This window comes from Gekko japonicus, unplaced genomic scaffold, assembly GCF_001447785.1.
Source record: "Gekko japonicus isolate JY-2015 unplaced genomic scaffold, Gekko_japonicus_V1.1 scaffold877, whole genome shotgun sequence".
Taxonomy (NCBI): Eukaryota; Metazoa; Chordata; class Lepidosauria; order Squamata; family Gekkonidae; genus Gekko; species Gekko japonicus.
In genome coordinates, this window is record NW_015174299.1 from 661,226 (window position 1) to 677,272 (window position 16,047).

Consider the following 16,047-nt stretch of genomic DNA (forward strand, 5'->3'; position numbering starts at 1 on the left):
GTTCCGTTAAGGAACTCTGAACTGGCCTTTTTCTATTTCTTTGGTGGCCTTCAATGAGGGGTGGATGTGCAGAGCCTCGTTGAATTGGCTGGTGGACTAGCTTCAGTGTGTCTGGCTGGTGTGCCTCTTTGGAAGGCTGGGGAGTCAGACACTTGGGGGGGGGCTTTGAGCCCCTGGTTCTGGGGGAGGTGGGGGTGCTGAGGGAAGTGTCAGCCAGGCTGTTGGGGGTGCTGGTTGGAAGCCTATGTGGCTTGGCAAAGGGGCCTTCCCCCTTGTGGCATGTTGGGGGGGGTGTTGAAGGGAGAGGAAACTGCTCAGAGACTTCTGGTGTAACCCTCCATAGCGTGTAGTGTGTCATCGTGTTTCCAAGGTGTGACTGAAGTGATAAAGTCCTCAGCAGGATAAAAGCAGCGTAGCAGCTGGAGGTGCCCCCACTGTATGTCTTGGGAAGGCCTTTTCGAGCAAGGAGGAAGTTGCATCTCTGGGAGCGGCCGGCAATCTCTTTACAGCAGGGTCGTGATCGGGTGTGAGTTAAAACTTCAGGACAGGGAGCTGCTTTTCAAGTTGTGTGAGGCAAGGAAGCCTGGAAGCTTACTTGGCAGAGCTGAGAAAGAAAAGGGTATTCTTCCTCCCCTTCCCCCCTTTTAATTTCTCACATTCTTGTGGAGTCATTCCTTATCTGCAATGACGGGCAAATCGGTCCGGGATGTGGACAGATATCAGGCGGTGCTTGCCACTCTGCTGCTAGAAGAAGAGAACAAATACTGTGCGGACTGCCAGGCCAAAGGTAACATGCGGTGCCTTTAAAGACATGGATGGGGAGGGAACATTGCTTGGTGGTCAGTCATGCTGCTGGTGTAGATGAAGTGGAGGAAGGGGGTATGTGGGTCTCTGTATAGGACGATGCTAATACATTTGGAGGAGGTGGTTTGGCCAAAACAAATGTTGAAGCCTTGTGTGTTACTGAAGCAAATGTACTGCTTCGTCTTGACAGAGCTGTGGGTTTCAGGCTGTGTACAGTAATGAGAAGCATCTCTTATGCAGTAGTACATGTTGCAAATTCTTCTGTCAGAAATGCTTGCTGCTCTTTCTGTGTGTGGCCATACAGGATCTCCCGAGCCAGACAAGTAAGAGGGTGCAAACAGGTGGTGAAAAGGGCCCCTCATGCTGGGGGGGGGAGATCAGATGGTGAGAGATTGAAGGGGGGAGGTCACTGGCTCATCCTTGGCATTTGTTGGGCATGTGTGTGAGGGGAGAAATCCATGAAGAACTGTGGGGGTGCTTTGACTACATGCAGTTGGTTATATAATGGCATAATCAAGTAAGCACACCAAAAGCACTGACTGTGTTGTTGGTGTAGCCAGAGAAGGCATATTGGAAACAAATTCTATTGCACGCTGATAAGGCAGGGCTGTGTGTCAAGAGGTGAAAGGGAGGAATGAACTTTGCCATGTCTTTGTGCTACCTCTTGAAATGTAGTTCTGTATATCCTCACAGGTTAGGTTTTTAAAAATCTGGGTGCCTCAACTTCCTGCTTGTATATGCAGCAGACTTCTAGCTTTCGTTGTTTCAGACAACTAGGAAAGATCACCAAATAGTCAGAATGAGAAAACTGGAATTGTAGCTGCTATTCCCCATCCCACCCCCACACCTCTTTTCCGGAATATTTGTGGCTTACAAGTTGTGTATGAAATGTTATAAGGAAGGCTGATACAAGATGATACCTCCAGACTTGCTTTTGCTCATGGTCTGGCTGATTGCCATATCTGGGTTGAGAAGACACTTAACTTCCCTTTTTGTGCTCTGAAGCTTTTTTTCGTCCTCTAGCATACAGTGTGACCTCTTGCTTGGCTTGTCAGGACCAGCTTTGCTCTGTAGGCCTCTTTTACAAAGCACATCTGCTTTCTGAATGGGTGGATAGTTGAGTCAACTTCCTTGAACTCAAGGCAGGGTAGTCTTTTGATGGCTTCACGGTTTTCAGGTTAGGTGTTGTTTCGGGAAAGATTCATATAGATCAGCAGCTCTCTTAGCCTGGGAACACCATTTTGATGGAAAATTTTTTGCATGCCCTCCCCTCCTCCCCCACCAGCATGTGTTATGTGGCCCTCTTTCAAAGTATGTGCAGCAAGCCCTGATGTGGCTTCCATCTCCAGATGATACAGTGAGACCTTTTATCAACTATACTTTGAAAGCAAGTTTTAGGGGGGAAAGGCTTTTATTTTGTGTACATGGCCTTCAAGGTCAAATCAGAGGGTATCTGATTCTGTAAGGGCCCCAGCTCAGAGGTATAATTCATCTCGCCCCTTGATTGAAAAGGAAACTTCCTTATTGGTTAACAACTTCTAGCTAGAGGCCAGCTCAACAGGGCTGGGAAAACTTCAGGAGCGGCTCATAGAAATAGAACAGGGTTGCCATTTTCTGGAAAGTCAGGGAAATGGAAATTGGTCTGATCAATATGGAAATCAGTTGGACTCCTGTGGCCTCCCAAAAGGCTTGTGGACCTGGAGTACTTTTGCAGACCCTCTGTGTGAGAAAAAGGTAAAGGTTCCCTTGCTCGAAAGCCAGTCGAATCTGACTCTGGGGTTCCGGTGCTCATCTCCGTTTCAAAGCTGAAAAGCCAGCGCTGTCCGAAGACGTTTCCGTGGTCATGTGGCCGGCATGACTACACACCAAGGCGCACGGAACACTGTTACCTTCCCACTGGAGTGGTACCTATTTATCTACTTGCAATTTCTTGTTTTCGAACTGCTAGGTTTGCAGGAGCTGGAACTAGAGACGGGAGCTCACTCCATCATGCGGCAACTCGGGTCTCAAACTGCTTGAACTACTGACCTTCCACAGCCTGCAGTTCAGCGTCTTAACCACTTGAGCCACCGCAGCTCCATCTGTGTGGGAAATGCCAGTATAAATCAATGCCATTGTAAAGTTGAGGACTGTGGGGTTAGAGACATTTCAGCCATTCTGAAGTCTGCTGCCATCTTGAACACCATGCAAGGCTATCTGTGATTTACAGCCTGTTACAGCCTTTTACAGCCTATCTCGCACCTGGTGAAAAAAAGCCATCCCATTTCCTCTTTCAGGAAAGTAATTCTGCATAAGGTGTGTTTTCTAGACAATAAAAGTGCAGCTTGGATTTTGTGTGCTTACAGCTTTGAAATTGCCTGGAGTTCTGGGTGGCTTAGGCTTCATATTTTGATCCTGTTGTGCCTCAAAACTTTTTATATTCTGTGTCCTTTTCCAGTTCTTCATGGGAGTAGGGAGACTTTTACATTGTCACCTTTGGGCAGCTGTGCAAAATTGACTTTCTCTCCTCTGAATATATGCTGTGTCGGTTGTCTTTGTGGCATGTTGCTAGCTTAAAGGGGTGTTTTATGGTACCTAGACCAAGCTCCCACTGGTTCCCTTCAGCTAACTACTAATACTCAGGCCATCAGAGGGAGTGAAGGCTCCAGACAGGGTGTTCTCCTTTGCCCTTGAACCAGGCTCTATGAACTAAGAGTGCCTTATTTGTATTTCTCGATTAACCATTATATGTTATGATTTATTTCTGTTACCTTTTTGTAATGTCTGCTGTGAAAACATACATGTTGAACACTCAAAACTCAAGTGAGTTATCCCTTGACAACTTGTGCTTGCTTTTCTGGAGGCCAAAGCAACCTTAGGTAAAGGTTCCCTTGCTCGAAAGCTAGTCGAATCCAACTCTAGGGTTGCGGTGCTCATCTCCGTTTCCAAGCCGAAGAGCCAGCAGTATCCGAAGACATTTCCGTGGTCATGTGGCCGGCATGACTAAACACCAAGGCGCACGGAACGCTGTTATCTTCCCACCGAAGTGGTACCTATTTATCTACTTGCAATTTCTTGTTTTCGAACTGCTAGGTTGGCAAGAGCTGGAACTAGAGACGGGAGCTCACTCCATCATGCGGCACACTTGGGTCTTAAACTGCTGAACTACTGACCTTCCACAGCCTGCATTTCAGCGTCTTAACCACTTGAGCCACCTTTACTGCAAGTCCCCAAAAGTTGCTCACTGACATGTCTGTATTGAGGGCAGTGTTGAGTGATGTGGGAGAAAGACTGGAGAAGCTTCCCCGATTGCTTCTTTGGAGAGAAATGTGTGGTTACACCAGGCACTGTGGTACAGAGCAGTTTCCTCTAAACTGAGTTAGTGTGAGCTAGCTCACAGTTTTTTAGCCTCTGGCTCACACATTTTTGTCTTAGCTCAGGAAGGATGGTTCCAGCGCAAAATAATTTATGTAATAGCCAAGTTACTTACTCACAACTTTAATGCCAGTAGCTCACAAAGTAGAATTTTTGCTCACTAGACCTGACAGTTTAAAGGGAGCATTGGTACAGAGTGGTGCATTGTTGTAGGGGACAAGACCCACATTTTGTAATTGAGAGCAGGGAACCAAATAAGGAAGTGGACTGGGTTGCAGTGGACTGATGGGAATACAAGGGTCCTTTCCGCACTTGGATCTCATCCCTGGTTTTATCAGAGTTCAACTCACGACACAATACCTTGCATTTATCCCTGGTTATAACAGCATCCGTTTATCCTGGGACAAGTGTGGGGTGAAACTGGGGTGATCTCAATGTAATGTGGAAACAAAAAATACCCTGAGATAATTACAAGGGTGAACTCAAGTGTAGTGTAGAATGTAAGTTCAGGGACAGGGTTGAACCAGGATATAAGGTCTAGTGTGGAAAGGACCAAGATTGTAACCGTGTGCATTTAGTTCTGGAAACACAACTACAAGGAACTGCTAGTGTTTCTGTGTTTAGGAAGAAAATGGTGAAGGGCATGATACAACAATTTAGTGCTGTCAGGTCTCAGCTGACTTATGGCAACCCCCTGAAGTTATACCTCATGGATTTTTCAAGGCAAGCGATCAGTAGAGGTCGTATGCCATTGCCTCCCTCTGCCTAGCAACCCTAGTCTTACTTGGCGGCCTATCCTGCTTAGCTTCCAAGCTCTGACAAGTTCCATCTAGTCTGGCCTACTTAGGCTGCTATAGAGCTGTAGATATTCTCTCAGTAGTAGAAGTCAAGTCATTCAAAGAAATCATTTGACTGTTGGCTCAGGACAGGCACACAGGGAAAGTGTAATTTCCCCAAAGCATGTAGTTAATATATGATTTGCCAAGGACAGCTTGCATAGCTAGGTAGACTCCTGGTTTTGATCCAGTATGGGTTGAGTGTAAAAAAAGCTCTGAAATACAAGGATAGTTCTTGTGCTGGTTTTTCAGAAGTTATACTCACTATCTCCTTGCTTCTGAAAGGATCAGTGTTGACAAAGAGGAGAGGAATCACAATAACAATACTATGGAAGGCTTCATCTTAAGTTTCTTAATAGTTTATCTGCCTGCCAATTCTGTCTACTTCCTCTTCTTCCAAAAAGGCTGCTCACCGGGATGTTCCATTTCTTCATCGGAATAACATCTGTGTGCCAGTAACCCCTGACTTCCACCTCCCTATGCTGCCTTCCTCTGTGGCTGAGTGTTGGTGGCAGGTCCATGGGGATTCCCTGAGAAGCCCGAGATTGATAGTCTTGCTGTTTGTGCCGCTTGGTTAAAGTGTGTTACTAAAAGGCTCCCTTGAAAGTCCTGCCTGCAGACATTCTGCTTCTTGAGTATCCTGTTAAAAACAGCAAGCATTCTTGGTGGTATATTTCAGTGTAAAATCTTGCCCATTAAAAAGAAACAAGCCATGCAATCAGAAATTAAAATCCAAGCTATTGAAGTGTCCAGAAGAATGGAGAGTGGTAATTAAAAGCACAGATGAAAATGTATTAAAAAACACAGGCTTTGTGGTGCAGGAGAAGTGTTGTTTGGTATCTGTGTAGAGCTATAGTTTTTATATTCTTAACCTTGCCATTTGTAGCTCAGACAGTTCCACAATGATCCATTCAGCAATGGGCATACAAATTCTCCATACAATCTTGAGTGCATTCTGTAGCCCATTTACAGTATGTTTTTCATCTTGGGAAGGGCCAGACTGGATTTTTCCAGTGTCCCACATGAACTGCATGTGGAATCTCTAGTTTCCCCCCAAATCTTTTGCATTGTGCAACAAAATAGGAAGAACCAGCCTGAGATGGATTGATTCAGTAAAGGAAGCGAGGGCCTCCAGTTTGCCAGAGCTGAGCAAGGCTGTTAAGGATAGGACATTTTGGAGGTCGTTGGTTGCCTTAAGCCAGAAGCCTTGTTGGCACTTAACACATGCACCATGGCAGTCAGGCTCATGTAAAGAGGAACCCCTGAAGGTAGGAAGTTTGCAGATATTTTGTAGAAGTTTAAAATCTGCATGTGTATATTTAGCCCATAAACTTTTAACTGTTGATTTTACAGACCTTTACAAACAAAGAGTCCAAATTGCAAAAGTTCAGATTGTAGCTGTGGCCATGGACCTCAGAAAAGTGGCAGTATTTTGTGGGGGTTGTGAGGGAAAGTGAAAGTAGCATGAACTCTCCTGGTAAAGGTTCCCTTGCTTGAAAGCCAGTCGAATCCGACTCTAGGGTTGCAGTGCTCATCTCCGTTTCAAAGCCGAAGAGCCAGCGCTGTCCAAAGACATTTCCGTGGTCATGTGGCCAGCATGACTAAACACCAAGGCGCACAGAACGCTGTTACTTTCCCACTGAAGTGGTACCTATTTATCTACTTGCAATTTCTTGCTTTCGAACTGCTAGGTTGGCAGGAGCTGGTGAATATAATTGGAAGCAAGCACATTTCTTAAAAAAGGAACTGTCTCTCTCCAGGGCCTTGTGTTGACATTGAAATTACTTCAGACCAGCTAAATTGGCCGTAGAGAGTGTGGATGTGCAGAGGGAGTTCTTGAATTAAATTTATCCTGGGGATTGATTTGGTGGATGGGATTTTCCTAATCAATAGCTGCTTGCTTGCCATTTCTGGGTCCAAGAAAGAATTATCCTTTGTCCAGTGAGAGGAGGTAAAGAGGAATGGCTGATTTCCACTTGAAATGGTTATGCTTATCAATGACACAATAGCTAAATGAAACCTCTGTATTCAGAGGCAGTTATCTCAGCAGCAGATGCTGGTGGCGCAGAGGACATGACTTGCTGCCTTCATGCTCAGCATACGGTCTTCCCAGAGACCATCTATTGGAAATGAGATGCTATATTCCAGGAACCTCTTGGTCTCGTCCACTAATTTGTGTATTTCAAAAGCCAAAGTTCTGCCTTCAGACATGTATAGTAGAAAGATAGCACCTGTGTCAATTTGCTCAGTGCATACTCCTTAAAGCTAACGTTATCACATCTGGGATTATGAGGATCGGTGTCTGGAGCAGAGGGAATAACTGCAAGCAGGCATGAGAGAGAGTTAGTGGGACAGCTACTGTCTGGAAAAGGGTTCAGGCTCGGTGGCCCCTGTGGTGTCTCCAGTTCTGGTGTAGCCAGGGGTGTGAGTTAGGAATCTGCTTCAGGAAACCCAGATTCCAATAACAACCAAGCTAAAACCCTCTTAACGGGGAAGGGGAGACAAAATGGCTAAATAGGAAGCTAATCCCCCCCCAAAAAAACCCCTCACAAAACACCGAGTGCTTCTGAAAGTCCAAATATTTGTTTGTATCAGTTATATTTTATTACTTATTATTCAGTTATGTCATTACCTCTCTTCCTGAAATTTTGTGGTTGGCACTGTCTCTTGTAGCCTTTGTGGTTGTGCCCACCTCTCTGTGTCAGAATTCCTAAGGTGCTGCAGGCTGAAAAAGGTTGGGGACCCCTGGCATAGATGGAACTCTCACCCTTGGTCAAGTCTAGGGGAAATGCACACTAGAGAGGGAAAGAAAATGCTTAACTATGAGGCTGGGATTGTGGTGGAGGCTAGCAGCTAGGGTTGCCAACCACCAGCTGGTGGCTGGAGATCTCCTGGGATTACAATTAACCTCCAGGTGACAGCGATCAGTTCACCTGGAGAAAATGGCTGCCTTGGAGAATGGACGCTATGCCATTATACACTGTTGAGGTCCCTCCCCTCTGCAAACCCTACCCTCCTTGGGCTCTACCCCAAAAATCTCCAAGTATTTTCCAATCCGGAGCTGGCAACCCTACTAGCAACACTAGAGAAGGGCATGGAACGTGGTTTGATGGCTTTCTTACGCTGTGTCCCAGGTGTTACATGGGAAAGAAAGCTGCTTGCTTTCCACAGCATTTTTTGGTGCTTAAGAGACTATTTTAAAATTGTTTCCCAGTTGAAAGACAGAACGGAGACCAGATTTTTTTTTGGGGGGGGGGGGTCCTGTTCAATGGGCTGCTGCAACTGGCTTTAAAAACCAGAGGGCTGCCTAAGCTATTGCAGCAGAGGCATCATAACGAAGGATACTGCAGCAGCCTTGGAAATAAAAGGTAGAACTGGGATGGCTGTGGGCGAAGCAGCAGCTTGTATCTCTAAGGAGTGTAGGCTGCAGTTATGAAAAATGGATCACATGCAAAAAAAAAAGGATTACTCAGGTTGAGTACAACATGACTGAGCCCTGCATTTAGGGGGTATACTTACATGTCCATACAGACCTTTTGCTTCAACTTCCTCTAATGAAGCGGTTTTAAACAAAATAATGTGTTCCCCCGTCTTCTGCATAGCATGCTTAAAGCATCTGAACTGGAAAAAAACTTGTATCTTACATTTGAGAGCATTTATTCAGTGCCAGATGTACTAGATGCTGAATGTCCTGTACTACAGTTGTTACAAAGTCCTTGCAAGGACCCTGAAGTTGGTTCCTTATTCATTCCTTATTTGTGACTTATTTGTGAACTGACATACAGTGATGCCCAGTCCAAACACTGGTTCTGTTGACATGAGCTTCTATTTGGAGTGCTTCCCTGAGGCCTGCATTTCAAAGGCGATTTGAATAAGGAAGTGCCCTCTGCACCCAAAATAAGGTTGGGAACCCCACACTTCATACACCCCCGTCTCCAGTGGACTCTCCCCTTTGAGGACACACATGCTGTTTCCTGGTCCAAAGCCCAGTCCTTGTCCCAGCTGTTCCAAAGCACGGTGCCACCAGGACGATCGCACAAGCAGACACTGGGGCCAAGGCTGCACCCACAAAACAACCTGTGGACCACCCCAAATGACACATCCCCGGACTCTGGAGACTGCCCCTGCAAGGAGACATACAGCACTGCCCGGTCCAAACACTGGTTCTGGCCCCGCACCCTTCTATTTGGTGGGGCCTCCAGGAGGCCTGTATTTCAAAGGAGATTTGAATAAGTGCCTTCTGCAGCCCTAATACGGTCTGGAACACCACACTTCATATACCCCCCACATTCAGGGGACTCTCCCCTTCGAGGGGACATATGGCACTTCCTGATCCAAGGCCCGGTTCTTGTGCCAGCCGCTCCAAAGTGCAGAGTCCCCAGGACAATCACACAGGCAGACACTGGGACCAGGCTGCACCCACAAAACAATCTGTGGACCACCCCAAATGACACATCTCCAGACTCTGGGGACTGTCCCTGCAAGGAGACATATAGCACTGCCTGGTCCAAACGCTGCTTCTGGCCCCACAAGTTTCTATTTGAAGTGCCTGTATTTCCAAGTACCTTGGAATAAGGAACCACTTCCAGTGAGTTTCCAGGTAGGACAATCACATAGGCAGACCTTAGGGTGAAGGTCATTCCCTTGCTGAATGAGTTTTAACTCTCCTAAGCAAAGCTTTGAGTACAGATAACAAACTGAGATTGCTGAATTTGTATTCATTCCCAAATTCACAATGATGGATCCATCAGGGCTTGATGTGTTCTTATCTCAACCATAGATGCTAATGGTCCACACCCATGTTTCAATCAAGCTACTTCGAAAGTACATTGCAGCTTTGCATCCTGACTTATTTCCTCTAAACAGTCCTCACATCCTTTTTTGGGGTGGTCCACAGGTTGTTTTGTGGGTGCAGCCTGGCCCCAGTGTCTGCCTGTGTGTTTGTCCTGGGAGTACCACACTTTGGGCCACTGGCACAAGAACCGCACTTCTGACCTGGACACAGCATATGTCACCTCGAAGGGGAGATGCCACTGATCATGAGGGTGTCTGAAGTGTGGTGGTCGAAACCTTATGTTGGGTTGTAAAGGGCAACCAGTTCCTTATTCAAATCTCAGAAATAGAGGCCTCTTGGAGACACTCCAAATAGAAGGGTGTGGGGCCCGAACCAGTGTTTGGACCAGGCAGTGCTGTATGTCTTCTTACAGGGGACAGTCTCCAGAGTGTGGTAATGTGTCCTTTGGGGTGGTCCAAAGGTGGTTTTGTGGGTGCAGCCAGGCCCCAGTGTCTGCCTGTGTGATTGTCTTGGTGGTATTGCGCTTTGAAGCAGCTGGGACAAGAGACGGGCTTTGGACCAGGAAACAGCACATGTCTCCTCGAAGGGGAGAGTCCACTGGAGATGGGGGTGTATGAAGTGTAGGGTTCCCAACCTTATTTTGGGTGCAGAGGACACTTCCTTATTCAACTTGCCTTTGAAATACAGGCCTCAGGGAAGCACTTCAAATTGAAGCTCATAGTATCAGAACCAGTGTTTGGACTGGGCAGTGCTGTATGCCTCCTTGCAGGGGACAGTCCCCGGAGTCTGGAGGTGTATCATTTGGGATGGTCCACAGATTGTTTTGTGGGTGCAACCCGGCCCCAGTGTCTGCCTGTGTGATTGTCCTGGGGACTCTGCACTTTGGAGCAGCTGGCACAAGAACCACACTTTGGACCAGGACACAGCATATGTCCCCTTGAGGGGGAGAGTCTCCTGACCATGAGGGTGTATGAAGTGTCATGGTCCAAACCTTATTTTGAGTTGTAAAGGGCAACCAGTTCTTTATTCAAATCTCCTTAGAAATGGAGGCCAGTTGGAGGCACTCCAAACAGAAGCTTGTGGTGGCCGAACCAGTGTTTGAACCAGGCATCACTGTATGTCTCCTTGCAGGGGACCGTCCCCAGAGTGTGGGGATGTGTCATTTGGGGTGATCCAAAGATTGTTGGGGTGTGCAGCCCAGCCGCAGTGTCTGCCTGTGTGATTGTCCTAGGGGCACTGCAATTTGGAGCAGCTGGCACAAAACCCGCTGTTTGGACCCGGAAACAGGATTATCTTCTTGAAGGGGAGAGTCTTGTGAACCTGGGGGTATATGATATGTGGTGGCCCAGACCTTATTTTGTGGTTCAGACCTTTCCAACTCTACTCAGTGTTTCTGGATGAAGTCACGAATAAGGAATGAATAAGGAACTGCGAATAAGGAACCAACTTCAGCCCCCTGCCCTTGCATGTGGGAATTGCAGTGTGTATACTGACCTCCTCTGACATCAGCCTTGCTAAACTCCAGGTGATTAGTTCTGTTCAGTACTGGTGGAAGCTTCCAAGTAGTAGCTACTTGGTGTGCCTGCTGGGAAGTAAGCCCCGTTGCAGGCAATGGAGCTTGCCACCAGGTAAGCCTGCTGACAAATGCAGCCATAATCTTGACACAAACTGTGATCGTTAAATACAACTTCCCGTTGGTCCTTTTAACAGTTCCCAGTTGCACTGGTAGACGGGAAGGAGTGACTCTTTTGCAGCAAAAGAGGGCATGGTTAATAAGTTGAAGCTTAAAAAGGAAGCCACTGTCAACAAAGGAAAAGATCTACATGTACGCAGTGTATTGAAAGATAATAGCAACTGTTTGTGCTTGGGGTGGAGGAGGGAAGTGTAGCTTTCTGACTGCAAAAGCATTGCAGCAGCCGCCGCCTAGAGCTTCAGCCAAGCTAGCTTCCTGTGTGTTGCTAAGGAGGTACATCTGAAGAAACCCTCCAACTGGCTGTAGCTGTGCTGTCTTCCTCCAAAAATCCTCTTGCGTGAACATCCTGTGACTACAGAAGGCAAAAAATGATGAAACTGTTTACCCTTTGTCATTCCAAGTACCTGATGGTAAAAGCTGCGTCAGGCTGCTTGGTACATTTTCAAGAAGGGAATGTGTGTGTGTGTGCGTGTGTGCTACATTTATTTTTGTTGTGTTTTGAGGGCTGGAACATTTGGTGCAGACTTTTTCCTCTAAGGTTGCAGTGTAAAATTGCGTCATAAAGCTGCATAAATTGCCGGGTTGTGTGCATGCCACAGTTTGTCCAAAGCACAGGGAGAATGTAGGTTTTAGTACAAAGTAACGAATTCGACTTCCTGATTAAAAATACATCAAGTTTCTTGCTGGAAGATAGGGTAGAAAATTATGATAGATTTTGAAACTTATTAGCTGCATTCTCCAAAACAGGGAGTAGCTTGCAGTTTAAAAAAACACAAAAAATAGAGAGCCAGTGCAGTTAAAGGGTCAGACCAGCATCTGGGAGACCCAGCTTCAGATCCCTAGTCTGCCATGGCTGTTTGCTGTGTGACCTTGAGCCAGTCACACTGTTTCAGCCTGACCTTCCTCACAGGATTATTTTGGGGAGAATAAAATGGAAGGAAGGGAAAATATGGGCCACTTTGGGTCCCATTGAGGAGAAAGGTTGACTATAAAGGACATACATTCCAAGGCATGGAATTCCGGATCATCTGTTTATGTCTGGCTTTCTTTCTGTGCGTTTATATTCATTTGAATATTTTGTTGCATTTAGCTACTCTGAATAATGTCATGCAGGATGTTTTAACTTCTGTTTTTTGCCACTGTTTCTAGACTCTGTAACTGAAAAGGGGCTCTTGGTCTAGATGCCTGTTTTGGTGATTTTTGATTTGATCTAATGATGGGAGGATAGGTCATTAGTTAAAATATTGTGTATTTTATCCTTTGAGCCATCATGAGAACATTTTATGTTGAAGAGCTGGATGTAAATAGGTCAGTTAAACAATCAGTCCTTTTAATCAATAGAGTTGCTACTGTTAATGGCCATACAGTGTCCCATCTGTGGCTGGCTTTGCAGGGTCTTTGGCTGACTACCATGGCCTTAATAGGATGCCCAACCAAACTTTTGACTGACCAAGCCCTCCCCAGTATTGTCTTTCCTGCCTCATTCTTCTGCTGTTTCTGGGACTGTTGGCATTCCCTTCCTGGCTGCACATTTTATTTTGGTATTTCACAAGCACAATAGGGTCTGTATAGGCATGCATGTTCGTAACTGCTGTTCCATTTGCCACACAGTTAGGGGGTCAAATGCTTAGGGAATGACCTGCCATACAGTTCTGGAGTAACTCTGTTGCATACTATATAGGTCCTGAGAATGCTTTCTCAAGCTGACATCATATGTCTTAAGTGTGTACATAACTTCATCATTTAAAAGTCCTTAACACTGAACTAGTCGCATTGTGGAGGCATACTGTATCTGACTCTTTCCCCTTTCCCAAACTCTCCCCCCTCTACTCTTCCAGATGCACCTTGCCAGTCTTTCCCACAGGTTCCTTTGGATCCAGAACCACTGGTGTCAAGAGCTGCAGGTTCTTCCCAAAGTGGAGCTTCTCCAGCTGATGATCGCTATTGCAAGTTCTGCTGGGTCTGCTCATCAGTTTAAGGTTTCCCACCTATAACTTCCTCCTTTAGTTTCTCCAGACATCTTATTCTTTCCCCATCCCTCCTCACCCTGGTGTGTTGTGAGAATTCCTTCTTTGAATTTCAACCCTCTTGTAGCTCATTACCAAGTAGATGTGAATGCCTTACCCTCCCTTGACCTTTGTGGTGGTGCAGAGCTCGTGGTGTTTAATAGTAGTGATTGTTGTCGTTGTTCAGTTGCACAGTCGAGTCCGACTCTTCGCGACTCCATGGACCAGATCACGCCAGGCCTTCATAAGAGTAGTGATTGCCCATCTCTTATTCTCAGGTGCCTGGAATATATGTTATAGAAAAGTTCAATATCAATATTTTGTATAATCCCATTTTTAATATTGAATGATTCCCAGGAACTGGACTGGAAGAGTATTTTCAGTTCTTAAACACAAGCATTGTTCTTTTCCACCTCTTCCATGGGACTTAACATCAGGCTTTTTGGCTCTGGCCTTGCATAGACCTGAATAAATATTTCAGTACACTTAGATGCCAGCTTCAGATTTCTACAGGCCTGATAGTTTTCTAACAATTCCTGAGATGCATAGAAAGTGAACAAATGAGAACAGATGCTTGTTTGTATATGCTCTTGGCTGCGACTTGGTTTTATGCTAGGGCGAGCATTGTTCTTGAGAGCCACATCTGGGACCTGCTTTCGAGGTCTCAGAGCTGGGCATGGGAAGTTCCAGGATCCAACTTGGAGCCCTCAAAGCTGGTGTAGTCACAGGCATAGCACTTCACCCACTCTGCTGCTAATGATGGCTTTTGAGCTTCTTAATTTTCCAGGAAGATTCGAGTCCAGTAGCACCTTAGATACCAACAAGATTTTTGGGCTATAAAGCTTTCTTTCATCAACTTTGACTCTCCAAAACTTAGAACAAATTTAGAGTCCAGTGGCACCTTTAAGACCACCAAAGGTTTATTCAAGGTATGAGTTTTCATGTGCATGCACACTTTATCGAATACATTAGAATACATTCTAATACATTTGAATACTTTCTAATGTATTTGATAAAGTGTGCATGCACACGAAAGCTTATAGCTTGAATAAACCTTTGTTAGTCTTAAAGGTGCCACTGGACTCTAAATTTGTTCTACTGCTTCAGACCAACATGGCTGACCATCTGGATTTATCTCAAAAACGTATACCCTGAAAATCTGGTTGGTCTTTAAGGAGCTACTGGACTGGAATCTGGCTGGTCTACTGCAGACCAACGCAGCTGAAACAATTTTTCAGGAGCCTCTGCTGCCAGCAGTTCCGTGTACTCACCATACTGTGAAGCCAGTTGAGGGCTTCATGGGAAGGCACCAGCAAACTGCGTGCAGCTCTGAGGATGTAATTTGCCCACCTCTGTTAAATGCTCAGAATTCCAGTCAGCTTGCCGAGGTTTCCAGTGAATCACCATTGATCTCGGAGAGTCTTCATGTTGGAATTTTTTACTTTTCTGTTCAGCTTTTCTTAAATGTAATTTTTAGTATTGTAAGCTGTTGAACAGTCTATATTTAAAATCTAATACTATGGGAAGTTATTGAGAGCAGGAAGGGAAACCTAGTGGCTAAGAGGAAGGACATGTAAAGCTTATGAAACTGGACTTTCATGGTGTTTATTTGTTTAGAATATTTATATGGCCTCCTTTCTCCCAAACAACTGGTAATTGAGGTAAAACGCCCAATAAATAAGACAGCCAACAAACCTAACTGGAGGCCTCAAAGTTGAACAGAGTCCCCGGGATGGCCCTCAGACTGAAAAGTCTGCATGTCCCTTCTTTAGAACCAAGTCCTAGGTAGCAGCATTATTTCTGAAACTGCATTAGTATCTATTTGCGTGTAAATGGCATGTAGTACTTGGTCTTTGGGGGGGAATTAATGACTTCAGTTTGCTGCAGGGCCTTGTAAACCCATAATGCTTAATACCCATGGCTGATATTGCTCAACTGCAGCACATCAAGCACCTAAAGTGGTGGTGGGGAAGTGAGAGCCAGCCCCTTTGCAGTCTACAATAACTTCCTTTCCTTGTCCTTCCCTTGTTCCTTCTGAGCAGTTATTCCAGGCCTTCGATTCACATAGAAGGGTCCAGTCAACTTAATTCCTCCAGAACATTAAGAATTCCAGGGGGCATTAGACAAACCTGAGAAAGGGTGCTGAGTCGCACTTAACAGGGTGGACAGAGCACTAATTGTCAAAATATAGTTCCTTAACCTTGAGTATTTGACAAAGGGAGCTTTGATTCTCAAAAGCTTATATCCTGAAATTCTTGTTGATTTTGAAGGAGCTACTACTGCTCTTTAATCTACCTCTTCTAATGCAGTCCACCATGGCTGCCCTCTGAAACTAGCCTTGAGCTGTAACCCTTCAGAAGAGCACAGCTTTCTTTTATGGAAAAGCCAGGTATCGTGGCGAATTTTCACTGGGTTCCCTTCACCTAAAACAGGTGAGGGGGGCATGTAAGCCAAGAATTTTCTCACTGCCAGCAACCTTGCCGGGTGATCCATGCAAAGTAAGAATGTTGATGGGGCTGGTGAGTCCTTTGCCAGTCTTGCCCTGGCAGTTTCCCAGCT

General features: G+C 45.7%; 1 protein-coding gene across 1 annotated transcript in view; it reads left to right on the forward strand.

Annotated features, from left to right (window-relative positions):
• The first annotated feature begins 202 nt into the window (after window positions 1-202).
• The window catches only part of SMAP2 (small ArfGAP2), a 57,517-nt gene continuing 41,672 nt past the window's right edge, over window positions 203-16,047 (forward strand). Inside the window, exon 1 of the mRNA XM_015424098.1 lies at window positions 203-787. Coding sequence (XP_015279584.1) covers window positions 685-787 — 103 coding nt within the window. The 5' untranslated portion in view covers window positions 203-684. The remainder of the gene's footprint in view (window positions 788-16,047) is intronic.